We start from the raw sequence: 20,148 nt of genomic DNA, 5'->3' as shown, positions 1-20,148 counted from the left end.
CCGTACAAGTCACTGAGCAAAATGAAACAAGCAGCAGCTGAACAAAAGGTATATTACAGCATGAATACTAAGACAATACATACTTAATATACTTTAAAAGCTGGTCCGTGATCTTCTTTGCTGACCTAGCAATCACACTCTCAGGTTCGTTAAAGGTTCTGGCGTTGTTTTCTATATACCTGACTTCCCAAACCAATGCAGAGATCCTCCTGCAAATTAGGCAAGAAATGAACTGGTCTTAAACATTAGTGGAATAAAAGGTCAAGAATGTGACGGAGGAAAAGCAGCACAAAAAGCAAAAAGATCTTTATCTGAATGCAGCAATGTTACCTAGAATGTAAAGACCCACTGAGCACGGTGGAATAGGTGTTAGGAATACCTGGTTCACGTGCCACTAAGAATGGCTTTAACTCCAGCCTTCATGAAACATGCGGAGACCTGGCACATAGAAAACACTTAACACGAACCATAATTATAATTATTATTAGTTCCGTTGCTGCTGCTTGCTACTGCTCCCTCTCCCATCTGTGTTGCCTATGCACTTGGATTTGTTTCTTTTGAGCATGTAATATTCTCCCTACTCACAGCTTCATAGCACTTGTGTACATATTTCCGTGTCTCCCCCTCTAGATTGGGTGTTCCCCCTTGTAGTCAGGGAATGTGCCTACCAACTCTGTTGTATTCTCCCCAGCACTTAGCACAGTGCTCTGCACACAGTAGAGTGGTATTCAGTAAATACCACTGATCAGATTTCTTGCCATCGCTCTGCCTTGTCCATATATTTTCTTCCCCTCTCCAGCCTCTCTCCTTCATTTTCCCTTCTCCGCTTGTCTACTAGGAGGTTTACAAAGCTTCATATCTTGCCTCAGATTCAAACAGATGCAGCAATACCTCAAATCTCTTACATTTACCTAGGCATAAATATCATGAATATGACTGACATCTCCCTCATTATCCTTTCATAACAAAGTCATGCACAAGTAATAATTGAAGGTATCTGAAAAAGTGAGTATACTTGACCAGTTCTCAAAACTGACCAAAAACCCAGACTGAGGTGAGGATTATGGGAAAAAGTCTTCTATTCTGCAGGAATTGATGCCTGAAAGCATGATTAATCCCTAATCAAAGGAATAACTGCCTATCACTGAACAGCAAGGCAAAACTATCTGAATATTTTCACGCCAAATCTTCTTGTGCTATTTGACAAAACACATAAACACAGGATTTTCCTACACTGAAATCTACTTGTACCAATTTGGAGATTGGATTCAGGGTAGAAGAACTGGGAAACATTCTTCCTCCACTGTCTGCTACACAAATCAAGTAATGATTGTGTAAGGTGAAAAGTGAGGATTAATAAAAATAATATGCAGAAGAGCCAATCCTTTTTTTGGCCTGATTTACCTGTAGAATCGGTTGATGAGTCTCATCCGAATTGTGTAAAGGTCGGTTGGATAAGCTACCACTGTACAGTACTTGGGATAGGTGCATAGATCAACGGGGCCCGCAAAGGCTGCTGCAATATCTGTTAGAAAAAAATCAAAATATTTCACCAAAGCTAAAAATCTCAGTTGCAAGATTTTTTTCCTAAAATTATTATTTCAAGGAGATGGCCAGATGAACAAATGGACTAGCTACATCGAGCCTAGCAGAAGTGCTTGGGCAGTGGAGGAAGCTGGAATTGTCCAGATGAAATCTGGCCCATATCAGCTTTAACAGGAACTTAAAGAGAAAAGAACAGAGACTTTATCTTATTAAATTATTTTATAATATGAGCAATGACCTATTGGATTAGCTCACACGTCTATCTAGTCTAGTTCTGGCTGACACGGTGGAAACCACCACAAAAAAATACAATAGAAAAGCAAATACTTGGAGAAATAATGGGGGTGATTGGCTCTCATCTTCATTATTACAGTCAGACCAAATAACCCTAAATCTGCTTCTCTAGTGTCCCCTACATTCCCTTTAGCATTTACAAACCCAGGAGTTCAAAACCTTTAACATATTGACATTTCCCACCTCCTCTTTGTGGAAGTATCATTTATTGGTTCTGAAACTTCAAATTTCAAGGTATATCCCTAGGTCTAAGCATTTGGGGATTTGGAAGAGCAAATTATGTTTGCAATGTCCACATCACACCTCTCATGATTTTGCAAGTGTTCATCATGTCCTTACTCAGCCTTCACCTTTCCAATGAAAACGTTTTGAATAAACTTTCTTACCAAGATTCAGAAGTTGGTCAATACCATTAATAATTCGCTCACATTCTTCATCGCGGGATTTTTGCCCCCATTCACCCTTCTGGGGTTTATATAGCAACTTCTCAAGTTCGTCTGAAGTCACAGAAATGCTAGCCCCCAATTCTTCGGGTGGATCAACTACGTATTCCATAATGACACAAAGGGGGAAAAAAGGATGAACAGAAAAGAATAATTAAGACTACTAAATGTCCATTGCTTTTTCAAACTGCTCATCTTCCAAATACTAGACTAAAGTACTGCATATATTTTCTTGTTATTTAACTTATTTATATCTATTTTCATTAAACTAATGCATTTTTGTGAAATTTTTCTTATCTTCTCCTGGATTATAAACTCTAAGGGCAGGTCCATTCCTTAAAAACCTCTTTAAGCCACCAAACGCAGTGATCTTCACACAGTAATCTATCAGTGTGGTGACACGGCTTTTAGTTTTCAGAGATGTACTTTCCGATATTAAACTCTTTTGGCAATAAGCAGACTTTCCAAAGGTGGAAAAGTAGATCAACTCAGACATGCGTTGCTTCAAAACTTTTTTGTCTTGAAAAAATTACATCTTTGAAGAGGCTATATTACATGAGAAACAACGAGCCATTTGACAACAGAAAGCAAAGTAAGGAAGATCACACAAACCAAAACCAATACGACCGCTGCTTTATGAAAAACGGAATGGCTACCAATGTAAAACATCGGGTGGTGACCAAGTTAGCGCACCAATTTAATGTTCTTTTGCTGACAATTGGATTCTTACAAAATTAGTTCTGCTTTAATTTTGGTCACTGAGATACACATTAATAATACATTTGATATTTATGCCAAAGCAAAGCTGCTTCTAATCCTCTTCTACACCTTAAGTGACTGGTGCACGAGGAGTAAAGTTGTCAAAGGGCTCTCCACATACCATTTTCAGGAATTGGCTCCATGTCCCATGGGCTCAGTTTTTCTACTTCGGTATTGTCCCATCTGTGTAATCAGTAGGCCGAAGGAAAGGGCATGGTTAAACTTTAGTACAATCTAATTTTGGCTTATGGTAATAACCATTTACTAGCAAGAATAAGAGAGAAACAGGATAGTTACAACTTAAGATACACTAACCATTTATTTTTTTCTAACAAATTTTAATCCCATCTCCTCCAGGAGGCATTCCCCAATTCCCTTCCCCCCCAGAAACATCTTGCTAATAGCCACTCAGCATGCATGTACTCAGTCAGCGGGTGCATTTACGTACTTAGTGTGTTATGCACTTATTTACTCACCTGTTTTCCCTCCAATCTGTAAATAATCATGTATGCCTGACTTCCTTGTTAGAGAACTGCAAGCACTACAAAGGGCAGGGGCACGTCTTTTACTTCTATTGTACTCTCCGAAGAGTTTACAACAGTTCTCTGTCCATAGGAAGTGCCTATCGAATACTACTGATTGAACATTAATGGGTGTTGTTATATTTGAGACCAGTAATCTGCTTACAAATCTTTTCTGAAAGATGAAGGCTTGTGAACATTTCAAGTGTTTTGCTTGGCCTGGAGTGAGCACCACCAGGTAGACTTCAATTCCAAAGTAATAATAATAATAACAACTGTGTTATTTGTTAAGCGCTTCCTCCGTGCCAAGCACTGTTCTAAGTACTGGGGTAGATACAAGGTAATCAGTTGGACAGAGTTCCTGTCCTATATTGGGCTCACATTGTTAATCCTCATTTTACAGATGAGGTAACCTAGGCCCAGAGAAGTTAAGTGACATGCCCAAGTTCACACATCAGACATGTGGCAGAGCTGGGATTAGAACCCATGTCCTCTGATTCTCAGGACTGTGCTCTTTCCACTAGGCCAAGCTGACCCTACCTAGTCTGGAAATTGGCTCCAACATCTCCACCTCCTTACTTCCCCAAGCTTCTCACACAAGGTATAATCCACCATGAGCAATGGGCTGGTGAGATTGCAGGGCCTCTGCTCTCACGTGAACACCGCACACATGAGTAGTAGTCTCCCCACCAACCTCCGAAAGCAAGCTGGAGTCCCTTCCAGGTCCAGTTAGACCCAGGCAGAGCTGAGTTTCAGCACTCAATGTGGATCAGTGCTAAACTGAAATATTTTGAACCTGAGTGTCATACTACAACAAGCAACACACTGTGGTTGTGGTTTCTGCAGGTGAGGGCAGGAACCAGCTTTGCATGCCTCAGTCTCTTGAGTCCCGACTTGTTAATGCTTCCTCTATTCTAGCCAGGTGGGCAACCGTGAGGGGTGTTAAAATGGCTAATTCTGGTTATTTGCATTTTGCAGGAGGGGACGCACTGGAGAGAGGTTCGTTTGGCAATGTACCAGTTTTCTGCCCAGGGGACTTTATTGAAAGTTTATAATTACGCAGGATGATGGCAGTGATGTATTTTAAAATGAAAATACACCAGCCCAAAACAACTGGATTGTTGTACACCGAGAGTCATAGAAAGTTCTACCTTTGCCACAAATTGGAACAGAAGTCAATACATGGAAAGCCACTTTCTCCTCGATATCCTTTCCCAACAATATTCCTTAACAACTGCTCTGTGGGCTGCCCTACGCAGAGCAGATGGCAGGGCTTGTCAGAATATAACATACATTATAGGAGAAACGAGTGTTCATTTAAAGAATCAAATGTCCAAAGCAAATCATGAAAACCCATATTGAAGTGTTACTCTAGTGGGAGATGGGACATGTTTTTACTGAATGATTTAACATGAGGCCACATTCTAAATAAGGGAAACCAAATCCCTGAGATCTAGATTCACTAAGTGACCTGCTGTGTGATTATACGAAAAGTCACTGCTATTAAATATCTGCAAAGGGATGAAAGAGAGATACTACAGAAAAGACTCGGAGAGGAGAAAAAAGACTTGGATATTCTCAGAAAAAAGGTGTTTAAAAATAAATTCAAAGTACCACTTCAGGATATTAGGAAAATATGTTGCTAAACTGACAGCAAGCCTAAGTTTAATGATTATTTTAAAACACACTTTTACACGCTAAGGTCTAGCACATTTCTTGGTGTCAACTTTAAATTATCAAAATTGAAAAAATATATATATTTGTACATACTTAACACTGTAACACTGAAAATGACTATCTGGATACTGGGGCTGATACGGCTCTTGACTTAATACTGTTCCAAACCACCAAGCATCATCAATTATGGATCGAAATCTGTCACCTGCAACAGAAACAGTCATCTCTTAGATTCACTCTCCTCATTTGGCAGTAATTGATAATTTTGAAGAAACTGACAAGAGAAAAGTACGAACGACTAATACTTTGATTACTGGAGAAAATGACAGAGTAAAATCTTGAACTTGGAAGTTCAAATCAGAGTTCCCTAAACACTGGATACAAAGTAAACATTCAAAGTGTAAAATAATACCATATAAAACCACCTAATGAGGAAGGAGGGCACCGCAAAGTTTACACAATACTCCAGTCACTTGGAGGGTCTGAGTCATAGTGGTCTCAGTCATGAGTATATACAAGTATCAGGAACCTCTAAAACTGTATATTTTCATTGAAAAATGAAATGTTAATATTACTACATGTTTGGGCCTAAACTTTGTCACTAATACACCATCACCCATTCCTAGGCTCAAACACATGATAAGCCAAAAGAAAAAGCATTGTTAAAAACATGATATTTCATGTAGCCTACCTATTTCCTCCATGGCATCTTTCTCTAGTCTAGTTACCAAATTTTTTGGTACCTGAAATTAGCAATGGAAAAATGCACCTCTGCTCAGGACACTAGATGTCAGGACCAATCACGCCAAAACAGAGTGTGATTAGACACACAAAAGTGTGATTACTCAAATTTCAATCAAATGTTAAAGAACCAAACGCAGGAGTTATGCACAGGACAAAGCTGACTGAACTTTGATACATGGTTCAAACTGCTCTCCCTGGAAAACACAGGTGGAGGAAAAGGAGAAACGAAGTAAGAGTTTAATTACAGTGCTAAAAGAAATGAACTTTTGTTGGGTCAGATTTCTCACGAGTTTATACGAGGAATTGAATTACCTGTGATTTTTCTATTACGGAGACAACTTTTATCTACCAGTGGGTATGATAAGTTCTGATAAACTACATGGAATAAATACTGAGAGAACTCGTCCCTCAAAAACAAACAAAAAAGTTACTGCTAAAACATTCCTACAGCAATCCAAATTTTACTTTGAAAAATTGCCACCAAAAACTACAAGAAAAGATGATCTTCTGGATCCTGTGCTTCCAGAATCAGATGCATTACCTATCCACAATTCATGGAAAAGTGGGAAAAAGCACAGAAATCAGACTAATGTGAACAGGGAAGGTAGATCACGCATCAAGGCGGCTTGGCCTAGATTTTCACCAAATAGTCTTCCTGGAGGAAAAAAATTAGATAATTATACCTCATTCATTCATTCAATCGCATTTATTGAGCGCTTACTGTGTGCAGAGCACTACTAGGCACTTGGGAAGTACAAGTCAGCAACATATAGAGACAGTCCCTACCCAACAACGGGCTCACAGTCTAGAAGGGGGAGACAGACAACAAAACAAGACATTTAGACGGGTGTCAAAACCATCAGGATAAATAGAATTATACATTTTCAGTCCTTGTAACATCCCCAAATTCTGGGTCTGCTTCAGCATTCATATGTGTGTGTGCACACAACTATACTAGATTCTATATATCATTCTGTTCACTGTTAATATATTTATATCAATCTCCCCCATTAGAATGCTAACTTGTTGCAGGCAGGGAATGCAACTCTTGTTTCGGGTGTACCCAGGGCAATCGATGCACCCACTAGGAGCTCAATGGATATTCTTATAATGATTCTTAAAAAGCTTGTTTCTCTCCAGGGCTAATCTAAATAATCAGAAACCAAGCCACACTCTGCTGAGTAGCGATCCTTTAGCTTCGCACTTAACAAAAACTCTACTTATATTTTATAGATCATTTGAACTAAGTACAGAATTGTCAAACACCAAATCCCCAGTCATACCTATAACCAAAAGGAAGAAAAAATGGCACAACTGAATGTATAACAAACATTTTTCCAGTACTTGGTACAGTGCTCTGCACACACATTAATAAATACTATTACTACCACTAATTTTAATTGCATTTATTAAGAACTTACTATGTGCCAGGCAATGTACTAAGTACTGGAGTACAGACAAGTTAATCAGATTGGACACAGTCCATGGCCCACCTGGGGCTCACATTCTTAATCCCTATTTTACCGATGGAGGAACTGAAGCCCAGTGAAGTTAAGTGACTTGCCCAAGGTCACACAGCAAGTACGTGGTGGAGCTGGGATCAGAACCCAGGTCCTGACTCTCAGGCCCATCATATCCACTACGTTATGATGCTTCTTGGAACAATGAAAGATGACATTTCTAATGTACTGACACTAGGTCAATTCAAACTACTCCACTACTTTCCTACACTAATCCTAATAAAGCCCTAAGTGTACACTTTTTGTGACTTCTAAAGAAAAAATTTGCTGACAGCATACTATGGATGAGATGGTACCCTAAAAGTGCTGAAAGCTTTGGAAATCACCACTTCTGAGGCACAGACTTAATCAAAAAGGTTCAAGCTGAGGAAAAAACTACTCTTTCAATATTTGTCACCTCCTTTAATTTGTGCATGACAGGAGAGCAATACCCAGGATGAGAATCATCATCATCATCAATCGTATTTATTGAGCGCTTACTGTGTGCAGAGCACTGTACTAAGCGCATGGGAAGTACAAGTTGGCAACATATAGAGACAGTCCCTACCCAATAGTGGGCTCACAGTCTAAAAGTCAGGCAAGAGTGGCTCTTCAACCAACACAGGAAAAGTGCCTTTCCACTTTGGTCATGTGCCTGTTGGCCTGGTCTTTATTTACCACTTGGATTTTTGATAACTCAGGTCCTTCAATGGGGATTGTAAAAAAAATGAGAACCACCCAATTAGGACAGGAAAGCAAAATGGCTCAGGACTTTTCTCAAGCCACAGGTGACAGTGCATGACAGCTATCACTTCTCTGAACCCCAGACAGCTGGCCTTTAGGGAATAAAAAGATCCAAAATTTGAATTTTAATCTTCAGAAAAGTCATGTGGTACAAGAATCTCAACCACAGAGAGTAGTTTCGGTTTAAAATTTCAAGGGAGTGGAAACAAATGCAATATAAGATTGGGAAACAGTCTCCACATGCTTAGCTGTAGTTTCAAAAAGTAAAATGGACACATTGGGAGAATAAAAATGAGAGCTTCTAACTTACGTCTTGTTGGGGTTCCCAAAAGCATAAGAGGACGGAAGCCTTAAAGTTCTTTGAGACTTGGCTGTGTGACTGGTTAAACACCCCACATAGTCCAGCTGCCTCAGTTTCTCTCCTTCTGGCCCGACGCTTTCCTTCAAGAAAAACTTCCTCTACCTCTAGTCCCAGAATAATCCTGATTACCTGTACGGACATTACCGTTAAGAATAGTATATTAAGAGCAGCCAGGCTCTTGGATAATTTTGCATTTCAGAGGATGCTGATCAAGGGTTTCTCCAGATTGTCCATCCACTTAGTGCCAAAGTGTTTGCAGAAATGGGGAAGATTTGCTAGAATAGAGGACTGACAATTATGGAATAGGTAAAAGCGCAGGACATTCATGTTTACAATAAGAACAGACCAAGACTTGAGGCCAAAAAGGATGGACTGTCCCATGAGCCAACAGACTTACTGTAGAATGAACTTTTAAACTGTCTATTTCATGAAAATGCAGAATTTGACCTTGACAGAAAAAAAATTTCAGAGGACGTAGCTTGAAACTAAATATACTCAATGCTCTTTTTCTGATTACACTTTGGGTGTCAGATCAAATTACAAGACTTGTTTACGTTAAAGTTCCACCTACACAGAGTAGAAAAGAGAGAAGCGAGCAATACACAAAAAATGAGAAAGTGGATTGTGCAAAGCTGGACACATTTCAACCTCTAATTTAGGGAAAAGCGACTCCTAAATTGTTTGCAAGAAGAATCTAATAAAGGCATTTCCAGCCCCCTGGCCCAACTTTAGTGACTATTTAAATATGTTGTTCACCACACATTGCTGCTTTCTAGACCAGAAAGTTTTTATTTAAAAAACTTTTCCCCCCAGTCTTTTCTGAATTTAAATTAATAAAGATAGCACACAGCTTGAAAAAATTTAGAGTATTCTGGATTTTGTTGGACAGGAATTTTTTGGCCTTCTGATGTGAAGTAGAAGTCTGGGGCTTCAGCTATGATGCTCTTTATGTACAGTAAAGCAAGTAGGGGGGAAAATGTGTATGGAAACAAGAGATCCAACCCTCAGAAAATGAGTCAAAAATAATTCAACCTTACAAGTCACAATCTAAATTATGAGAAGAAAATTGGAGCCATTACTTTACAATCAGGTAAATCAGAATATGTATCCACTTAAGGCTAAAACCTATGCCACCTATGAAAAGACTTCTTAAGTTTAATTTGCAATTTTTAAAATAATGTTTAATACCTAGGCTAATGTGATCATGTTAATTTGAGATTACTTGAAAAAATTCATAAAGGTGGCAACTTACGAGCTTGCCAATTCCTCTGTCGTGCTTCATCATAAAACTGACGCAACACCAGAAAGTCGATAACATCTGGCATATCATGGTATCTAAACAAAGAATAAAATGTCTTCAATTCCTTTAATATTCAGAATATACCACCACCTAGAATATTTTTTGGCCACCACACCCAAAAATATGAACTGGTATAAAATTTACTTAGGTCAAAATTTTATAAGGAGAGAATTACATACTTAAGAGAGAAGGACTTGTCCATGATTTTTCCAGTTGCAGGATCTATAAAAGCGAGCTTGAGGCAACAGAGTGTAGGGGGACCAACCTCATACCGCAAACCAACTATCTTTACCAGTTCTTGATCCTTGAATAAATGTTTAAAAAGAGTTACAGAAAAATCAGTTCTCATATACCAGATAAGAGTGTCTTGAAGAGTCTTATACATGGTGCCACTTCCCTGGAAATCCAACCCGCTCTTACCGAACTAGATTTTACATTGTTTTAAATGTCTTTTTAAATAAAGGTCAGTAACCATTGAAATCACACGTTGAAGGGTTAGGAAATTTTCTAATCCATTTTAAAAATGCCTTTTAAAATAGAACCAAAAATGACAATTCCAAACATTCTAAAATGTAAAATGATCACATCTTACCCTAAGATCCATTTTTTTCCATGGTTCTTTACTGGGGTTCAGTTCATATATATTGTTTCTTTTGACTGCCTCAACATAAGCTTCATGGCCCTGTCGAAAATATATTACCTACCAAAAAAAAAAAAAAAACAGTCAATCTACTTGAAAAATGTACTTGAAAGGTAGTAGGGAATGATCTATATGGCTTTAATACTTAGTTTCAAAGTATTCCACATTAAAAAAAAGTAATCTCACCTCATCACCCATTTGAGGAACAAATGGAGATTTTCTAAGTGTAGTATCAGTTATCCAAACAGGAGGATGGAATTCATATAAAAATTCTATATTTGCCAATTCTGCTGTAGACAGTCTCTGTAAATTCTGTTAGGAAAGAGACAAGTTCCATATGTAAGTGCGCTGAATGAGTCAAACAACATTTCACCTGGTAGGGTGGCCAGCTCCTTGAGGGCAGAGATTGTGTCTGCTTACTCTCCTAAGAGCTTAATTCAGGGTTCTGCACCGAATAAGGTCTCAAAGAGTACCACTTATTGATTTTTAGGTGGCTACAGGTATCCTTAGTGAGCTAAATCTTATTTGATAAATTATACCATGACCAGGTATCATTAGGAGAACCGGTTCTCCTAATTTATTCTCCCCAGGGCCCAGTTCAATATACACTAATCTTGTACTCTCTATGTCCCTAATTTACATGTTCCAGTGCCTCTGTAGGAGCAAGTCTTATTAAAAAGGCTTTCTTTTTGGTACTCTGTATATACAGTTAAGCCTTTTTCCAGTAAAATTAAAACACGAACTCCTTGCCTGCTGGATATTGTTAGGCATATCAAACAGCGCCTATCTGTACTGGGGACCTAAAATATAGAACCTGAGCAGGTGGATTAACACTTGTAAATATTGGCGGGGTGGGCAGTTGGCAATTTTAAAATATAAGAATGGAACCAGGGACAATTTCCTCAAGGAGCACCTGCAGCTTCTGGATATCAAGGGAAATAGCTGCCCTGCAATTTAAAGCTTAGCCCCAGTTCCAAGATCATTTACATATAAAGAGTCTAGCAACTGCAGCTAGAAAGAAAAGACCTATATAAGAAGAGGGCAAGGTGGTGTGTGGGTTTGTTTTTGTTTTAATATTCTAAACAATTTTTTTAAAATCCAAAAGAAATAAAAACTGAGTGCAGTAAGTGGAGAAAGCTAGAGAAAGTTTAACAAAAGGTATAGACAGAATTAATCTTTAAAATTTTTAGTACCTCCTTCTTAGGTTTACGTTTTTTTCTCCGCTTCCTTCTTCTCTTTGGAGCAGATGACTTTGCAGCAGATACTTCATCTTCTGAACTACTGCAATATCGAATAGCTCTACGCCGAGAAGTCCGTAAAGGAGGCTGAAGATTAATTCCTGCATTAGCTGTCCAATCAGAATATCTATTGGAAGTGTCACTGCATTAGAGGAAAGGGGAAAAAAAGAATTTAACATAATGAAGCCTACGAATCAAAACATTCACTGCAAGAATGCATAGAAAAAGAAAACTAGAGGTAATTTATACAAGATTAATTTCATTCAGGACAACACTTTCTTATATAGAGTTCTCTGCTGAGTGCTTTCAATTAGAAGGGCAGGGAAGAAAAATAAGTAAATCCACCAAGCCATATTATGAAAGAAAAAAAATAGTAAAGCAATCTTACATTTTTATAACAATCTTATCTGGTTACAAGTATTAGATTATTTTTGCAGAAAGAACTATGAAATAAATTGGAAGGCAAAGTAATTCATTCATTCAGTCAATCGTATTTATTGAGCGCTTACTGTGTGCAGAGCACTGTACTAAGCGCTTGGGAAGTACAAGTTGGCAACATAAAGAGACAGTCCCTACCCAAAAGCGGGCTCACAGTCTAGGAGGGGGAGACAGAGAACAAAATGAAACATATTAACAAAATAATATAAATAGAATAGTAAATATGTACAAGTAAAATAGAGTAATAAATCTGTACAAGCATATATACAGGTGTTGTGGGGAGGGGAAGGAGGTAGGGTGGGGGGGATGGGGAGGGGGAGAGGAAGGAGGGGGCTCAGTCTGGGAAGGCCTCCTGGAGGAGGTGAGCTCTCAATAGGGCTTTGAAGGGAGGAAGAGAGCTAGCTTGGCGGATGTGCGGAGGGAGGCCATTCCAGGCCAGGGGGAGGACGTGGGCCGGGGGTCAACGGCGGGACAGGCGAGAAACGAGGCACAGTGAGGAGGTTAGCGGCAGAGGAGCAGAGGGTGCGGGATGAGCTGTAGAAGTAATTGCCAGGAGTTTTAATTAACCTGAACTATATTTTCAGGCTCATCTCCCTATTAGTAAAGTAAACATGCATTTACTGTTTTTGGACCCAAGTGATCTTAAAAGAACCAAAATGTTTCCTTCCCCTCAACTACTATGAAATGATCTGAGCTGGAACTTTTATCAGATTTTTAAAGAATTCTTTCTTACTCAGGCTTACAATAATGCTAAAGTATACGTGGTATCCTTTAAAATGTAATCTGCACACACCTGGAACTATCACTATCGCTTTCACTTTTTCGGTCACTTTTCCATTCTTCCTCATCTGAGGAGCAAGAACCTTCACTTTGATCTGGCGTTGAACTCTCCTGTATTTGATGGAAGGGGGGAAAAAGAAGGCTTACTCTTTAAGGAAGCAAACTGAAAGCCTGAAGAATCCAATACACAGAGTACTTGTTCAATTGTAAAGTGATGTGTGAAATCAAGCAAACCCCCTCCCCCTCAGCAAAAAAAGGTACATGCAAGTCGCAGTATGACAAAAAAATTACAAGTACACTGGGTTACTTTTGTGAAGTATCCCAATAATTCATTAAAATGCCTTGAAAGTTGTCCTCTTCCCATACTTTTTGAAATACCACTTTAAACATGCCACAAGCTTAGTACAGTGATCCACATCCAGGAAGCCCTGAATAAATGCCAATGATTGACAAGAACAAGTTTAAGTTGATGCAAGATGGTCAGTCAGAAAATAGGATGCACTTCTCATGTTCCCCTTGGCTGCTGACCAGACTTAAGTGGGACTGAAACCCCAGTTCAGTTCATCCATCGAACCCTGATTCCAATCAGCAGGTGGAAGTTGAAAATCCCCACAAATGCTCTGGGAATTATTAGTGGTTTGAGTGTTTACTTTTTGCAGAGCACTGTACTAAGTGCTTGGGAGAGTACAATACGAGAGAGTTGGCAGACATGTTCCCTGCCCATAACAAGCTCACAGTCTAGAAAATGCCAATACTCTGACCCTATCACCTCTTCCAAGCAGGAAAATCATGAACTTAAGCCCAAAAACCTCTAGGCAGGAGTGAGAAAGAAGTCTGCTTCTGGTTCCTAGTTCAAAGCCAGCCAGGCCCTTCAATTTCCCAACCCATTTAACCAGTAGTATTTCTTGAGCAACTACTTGGCACAAAGCTCTGGTACTAAGCTCTTGGGTGTTCAACAGAAAATGTGATATCCACCTGCATGGAGCTTACATAGCTAGCAGCCCATCACTCTTTGCTGCCAGATTCATTATAGTATTTTAAAAAGTATTCTAAAAGGCAAAATAAAAGGTAGTTCAGCACAGGAAAATCTTTATATGGACACAGTATGGAAGGGATTATTATCTTCAGATACAAATGCTGTTCACTTTCTGTGGCATCATCTTCAGGAATGAAGCAAATAAGAGGCAAAACGTGTCCATTAAAGACAACAGTACTCAAACTTATTCCTAACATTTTAGTACATGTCCATGTTTTGGACAAATTGCAATGCTCACCGGTTTTATTAAGCTAACAGATTCATCTTCCTCCTCACAAGATGACTCAAGCGGCTCTAAATTCTTCCGTGTTCCATAAATTGGGTATTTACGTCTTTTCATTCTTTGTTTGCACCGTGCCTCTGAAGCTTCAGAGTCAGCCTGTACATATATGGAAGAAGAAATAGCCCAGGGTTAACAATTAATGCCAAATATTATACTGAGAAGTCATCATTTACCTAAAAACATTTCTGCCACGGTGTTCGAGTAGAACTTTTGATTCCCAACTAAAAATTTCTGGAAACCAATTAACCTTTTATAAGACAATTACTTTGGGGATTTGGGAAGTATCTTTTCAAGTGATTTGAGAAATGGCAGAACTTTTATAGTCATTTGTTTATCAATTCAAAACAGTCCCACCTGAAATGAAATTTGCCAATTTCCATCCTTAAAGTCAAATAAAAATCAATTTGCTACCATTTTCTCAAAAATGACGTGAATTACTGGGGAGTGGGGGAGATGTGGTTACTGGAAACAGAACAGAGACTCAAAAAGTTAAAGCCTCTGTGCACAATTTAGAATATATATAACATCTTTGTAGTTGAAAAAAATTCCAGGAGTTTCCAAGCTGTCCCATCTCCCACAAACTCCTTAACAAGAAAAATACGAAAGAAGAAGATGAAATGGTAGCAAGACAGCTCCACCATACTAATAGCTGCATTTTACTGAGCTTCTATTTCTTTAATATTAAATATAACTTTCTAAGAAATTACCAGATGTCTGTCTCCTTTCTCCCACAAAAATGCTATTCGATTATTTCCTTTAATACCTTTGGTGCTGGTTGACTAGGCTTCCTTTTCCTTTCTTTGATGTAAAGATTTCTCTCCTCCTCACCTTTTTCGATTCTAAAGTTTTCCATATTTCTGTGGAGTTTTTGAAAATGTGGTTAAAATCACAAGTAAGAATATTGTAATTATGTAGCACAATCGCAATTCAATTTGCTTAGGCTCAACACATACACGGCTTTAAATATACATGATGCTTAGGAGTTACAGAATTTTTAAAAACTATTTTAAACAATTTTAGTTCCTTAGATTTTCCAGTTCCAAGTCAGCAGAAAATTATTTTTAACTTCCAGGTTATTACAAGAAATACCCTTTCATTCCATCATCCTAATGCCACAACAACCTTCCCAACAATCTCGAAGATGTGATACTATACAACCAGATACCTACCACTATCAATCGTATTTATTAAGCACTTAGTGTGTGCAGCGCACTGTACTAAGTTCTTAGGAGAGTATAACAAAATATAGCTATTTTGATGCTATTTATGCCTGCCTACTTGTTTTATGTTCTTGTCTGTCTCCCCCTTCTAGTCTGTGAGCCCGCTGTGGGTACGGATTGTCTCTATCTGTTGCCAAATTGTACTTTCCAAGTGCTTAGTGCAGTGCTTTGCACACAATAAGCGCTGAATAAAGATTGAATGAATGAATAGCAGACATTCCCTGCCCACAACAATTTTACACCATATAATTACAAAATTAAGAAACGCTTCAAAGATTCAAATGAATTAAAGACCAGTTCCAAGGCGACTGAATTTATTTTTATACAAAACTCATTCATTTTGAAGTTACAAATTCTAGCTATGCTCTAAAATTTAGTTATTGGGGCCATTCAATGTAGAAAAAGTGCATGAGCGTGTGCCAACTCTTGTCATCAAATTGCTTTCAAGACCAACCTGAAAATGCTGGGCGGAACTTCTGGTACAACCACTCTTCGTTTCCAAGCTTGCAAGTCACGCTCTGTAGCTATTTGACTTCTTGGAGCATTCTGATGCATCTGGCGAACTCCTTCAACTTGCCCACTGCGGCGTAAGCCAATGTTTGGGGGGGACTGAATTTCTAAACTCAATCTTCTAAATCCTGAACAAGAACATTAACAACAGAATTGAAATTTCCATTCTAAAAATCAGTGATAGTCAAATGAAGGTAAGAGGGGAAGAAAACTAAAAAGCCTCAGCAAAACTAAATGGGAAATGAAGGTGTATAATTGGCCTTTCTTAAGTCTATTAAAGAGGCTTTATTAAAAGAGTGGATTTTTAGGTTAAAATGGCAGCTTTTGAACTAAAAATTTAGAAAAATCATCTTTTTCCAAGCCAGAATAAAAAAGATTATTTTGAATTCTAATGAACTTCTTCTGGAAACTAAAATTAAATCCAGGCACAAGTCCTCAGAGATTTGGTTAACATGACGCATCAAAAAAAAACTTGTCTTTTTTAAAAAGTTATATGCTTAACTGATCATTCCATTCTACAGACTTCAAATATTTGACCACCGAAATCTTATATAAGAGACTGAATGGTGCAATTTTTAACTTATAAAGGAGGCCCTGTAAGTGGATATTCAGAATAGATAGACCCTGAAATGGAGACGTTTCACCACCTCCATGGATGTGAACAGTAAAAACCCCTTTGCTAAACCCAGTTATCTAAAGCCAATGGATCAATTGTACTCTCTGCATTGTAGGGAGGCAGTGGGGTAGTGGAAAGATCATGGGAACCAGTTCCAGCCTCACTTCTGCCACTGGTCTAGCTACCATATGACCATAAAAGTCATAACTTATCTGGGCCTCGATTTCCTCATCTGTAAAATGGGAAGAGGATATTGAGACCAAGTGGGACAGGGACTCAATCTTGAATTTATCACAGGGCTCACCATATAGTTAAGCGCATATTAAATGCCATAAATTATATTCCCTCCGCAAGGCAAACTGCTTCAGCACTTTGTTTAAAGACCATGGGCCAGGTACCCTCTGAACTATTAGTGAAGGTAGTAGCCACAAATAAGAACTAGATTAAACCACAGCTAAAGTGCATCTTTTTTTTTATCAGTTTGAGGGTTTGCAGACAGAAGTACTGGCTCATTAATTTTCATCCCTACTCCTATATATAAAATTCAAAACACTCAGAAATTTGTATTTTCACTAAAACTAAATTTTGATTTGCTGTGAGTGGTCCGAAGTCATACAACCGCAAATACTACAATCAATAGTGCTATAAAGAGCAACTCCTCTTATACCACACAGAATTACCTCTTCTTGGTGTTCCTTCCTCATTTGGAATTCCATTTGAAACAGCTTCCTGATCTATTCCCATTCTTTGGTCCTGCTGTTGCTGCAACTGTCTTATCATTCCATCAAGAATGCTGGCTTCTGGGTTTTGTTCCTCGTGATCATTGGTTTGTTGGCTTATGATCTGTTCAACTACTTCTCCATCACCTTAGAAATGAACAGGACATACAAGTGTTATTTTTGAACCCAGAACCAAAGATGATCGGAAGTCTCCTGATTAAACAAAAAACAATAAAACCCCACTCCTACCATTCCCCCAAATTAATAGGAGCACATTATTTTACTTTTTATCAGTTTCAAATGCATGATAATTTCAATCAATCGCATTTGTTGAGCACTTACTGTATGCAGAGCACTACACTGAGGGACTTGAAAGTGCTCAATTAAGATTGTTATATTGTACTCTCAATATAGCGCAGAGTTGGTAGATCTGCTCCATGCCCATAAGGAGCAATAATTCAATCCCTTTCTTTCTTTTCTACTATAAAAGACAGGTTTTGATCTAAAACTAAGGAAACGTTTTTGCTACCTTGTGGTTAAGAAAGCTCAGTGAAACTGCAAAGGACAAAAATATTTGGCAGAAGCAGAGGAGAGCATGAAGAGAGACCTAAATCTCCACATGTTGTAGGCAGATGGAAAGGGAGTAATATAAAGGAGACAGACCAGTTCATCAGTGTAGAACCGTATTATTCTAAAAAAGTGGTTGCAATCTGAGCCTATCCTCCCCCATTTACAAATTCATTTAAACTAGTGAGGTTTCACTATATTTGGAAGAAAGCTCTTGAGCTGAAGTTGTGAGCAATAACTACTTTCCCCAAAAAGGGCACTCCAGATGGTAGTCACTAGCACTCATATGTCCATCCTGACAGCTCTTCTCTGTGGGACTTTACCGGTCACCCAGAAGGGAGCTCAGGCAGACCACTTCGACACTCATTCGCAAGCAGGACACTTGACAGTGAAGAGACGAAGACCTGGGGAAAAGCATTGCCCTTGGGATCAAGGACGACTTTTAGCTGAGTTACATCAAGGTCACCAGCCTAAAATTTAAAATCCACCGCAAAATGATTTGTGAATGACTGGTTCCCTCCTATATTTGCTTTTCCTTTGGCACTGCTACTGTCACACAGATTTCATGGCAGGCAGCTGGAGTCTGTAAGTGCTGATTTTCTGCTTTGTCAATCTGGGTCACCTAGGAAGAACCTTTCTGTTTAGAAAGTGAGAGGTGCCAATATGTCAAAAGTAACAAAGGTAGAAAATGACTCGACTATTTCTCCATCAAACTTTGTTCAATATTCCCTTTATGCCTTCCAGAAACACATTCAAGAAGAGACTTGAGCCAGGGGTCTATGCTTTAAGTCATCAAAGATCACTACAGAGATCTTTCAACTACTCCTTATGAAAAATAAGGAAAGTCAAAATTGGAAATTTGAGCTAATCAATTTCCAGAGTCGCTTTTACTGAGTTGGGATTTAACATGGAAGTAATACAGCTGGAAAGCTGGAAGTGGTACTTTATCAGCACTACAAAAGTACCTTGGCTCAAGCTTAAGAGCTGCAAAATCATTTGTCAGCAAAACTAGACAAACTTCGGAGTGTTTCCTCTGTTTAACGTCATACCTTATGAGTCAGTTCTCAAGAACAAGACAATCAGTTTTATGGAATTAGGCATACTACTGCATGCATATGCAAGCTTAAATGCTAAATATATTGAGTAACATTACTCTGGATCATTTTGCCACATAATAAAAATAAAAGATAAAAATACAATGATTTCCTGCAACCGATTGGAGAGAGAACTAGAGGAGGAAGAGGGAGGGAAATGGACAAAAATGTGTGCTGATTTAAGTGTGAAAATTTGCTTTCCTTACTTGTGGCCACATATCCTAGCTGTGGGATCAAATGTTCATCTGCAGAATTCTCTCGGCCTGGAACTAGTCTCTGGTACTTAGTTGGATGAGGGTTTCCATCTACATCCACCAAGAATGGTGGGGGCATAAGATGAGGTGCTTGCTGCGTCTGTTCATCCAGTACATAGTTGTTTGAATCGCGAATCAATGGGCGGTAGTCAGTGTGGAAGAACATCTGATCAGGAATCTAGAAAACCAAGTTTAAAAGTTGGCATTCTGAAAGTTATACAAGATCACAGACAGAAACAATCATGCTAATAAAAATATCCTCTAGAATCAAAGAAAATGCATTTTCATAAGGAAAATGAGGAAAATTTACCTCTTCCCACCAAGAAGGAACTTCAAAAATTCAAGAGTTAAAAGCTTATATTAGGAAGTAGGAGGGCCAAGAAATCAAAGCCTATATCTCTACTGCAATGCTACTTAGCTTACAAGTGTCAAATACAAAGTTAAAAATGACCTTTTCATAAGGTTTATTGCAGCCAAAACCAAATATCAGTAGATGCCCATGAGAATCTGTACAGGCAAAATGCTGTCCATCCGATGAAAACTTACAATCAAACACAGCTCCGTGTCCTTGCCCTTCAATCTAAAATACAAAAACAGAGGAGGGAATTTTACTAACTGTACTAGTAAATGAAACCAGGGCTCCTTTGCCAGGAATCTTCAAGAAGCAACCAAATCACCCTAGGAACTCTGCGCCCACAACAAGCAAGTATACCCCCTCCATTAGGATGGCTGCAAACCAAGGGTACTGAGGTAGATGGTCCACCCACTTGAATCTGGGAAGACCCCATTTCTGCTGGGTAAATTTACAGTTTCACCAGGAAGGACCAAACGGACCTCTTCGAAGTCTACTCTAGAACTGACACCTT

At 38.7% G+C, this 20,148-nt stretch overlaps 1 protein-coding gene across 1 annotated transcript in view; it reads right to left on the bottom strand.

Moving 5' to 3' along the window:
• Positions 1-20,148, bottom strand: part of BRWD1 (bromodomain and WD repeat domain containing 1) — an 85,418-nt gene that overhangs the window by 33,214 nt on the left and 32,056 nt on the right. The window contains exons 16-32 of the mRNA XM_038760134.1: positions 19,734-19,862; positions 19,235-19,460; positions 17,329-17,514; positions 15,977-16,160; positions 15,066-15,159; positions 14,258-14,398; positions 12,997-13,094; positions 11,721-11,907; positions 10,714-10,839; positions 10,480-10,587; positions 10,067-10,191; positions 9,840-9,922; positions 5,333-5,444; positions 3,163-3,224; positions 2,226-2,381; positions 1,405-1,525; positions 84-209 (exon numbers count right to left, since the gene is read on the bottom strand). Of these exons, the coding sequence (XP_038616062.1) occupies positions 84-209; positions 1,405-1,525; positions 2,226-2,381; positions 3,163-3,224; positions 5,333-5,444; positions 9,840-9,922; positions 10,067-10,191; positions 10,480-10,587; positions 10,714-10,839; positions 11,721-11,907; positions 12,997-13,094; positions 14,258-14,398; positions 15,066-15,159; positions 15,977-16,160; positions 17,329-17,514; positions 19,235-19,460; positions 19,734-19,862 (2,264 nt within the window). The remainder of the gene's footprint in view (positions 1-83; positions 210-1,404; positions 1,526-2,225; positions 2,382-3,162; positions 3,225-5,332; positions 5,445-9,839; positions 9,923-10,066; positions 10,192-10,479; positions 10,588-10,713; positions 10,840-11,720; positions 11,908-12,996; positions 13,095-14,257; positions 14,399-15,065; positions 15,160-15,976; positions 16,161-17,328; positions 17,515-19,234; positions 19,461-19,733; positions 19,863-20,148) is intronic.

The sequence above is a fragment of the Tachyglossus aculeatus genome, chromosome 18 (genome assembly GCF_015852505.1).
Source record: "Tachyglossus aculeatus isolate mTacAcu1 chromosome 18, mTacAcu1.pri, whole genome shotgun sequence".
NCBI lineage: Eukaryota > Metazoa > Chordata > Mammalia > Monotremata > Tachyglossidae > Tachyglossus > Tachyglossus aculeatus.
The sequence above is the reverse complement of the archived record's forward strand: the minus strand, read 5'-3'. Positions and strand labels throughout refer to the sequence as shown.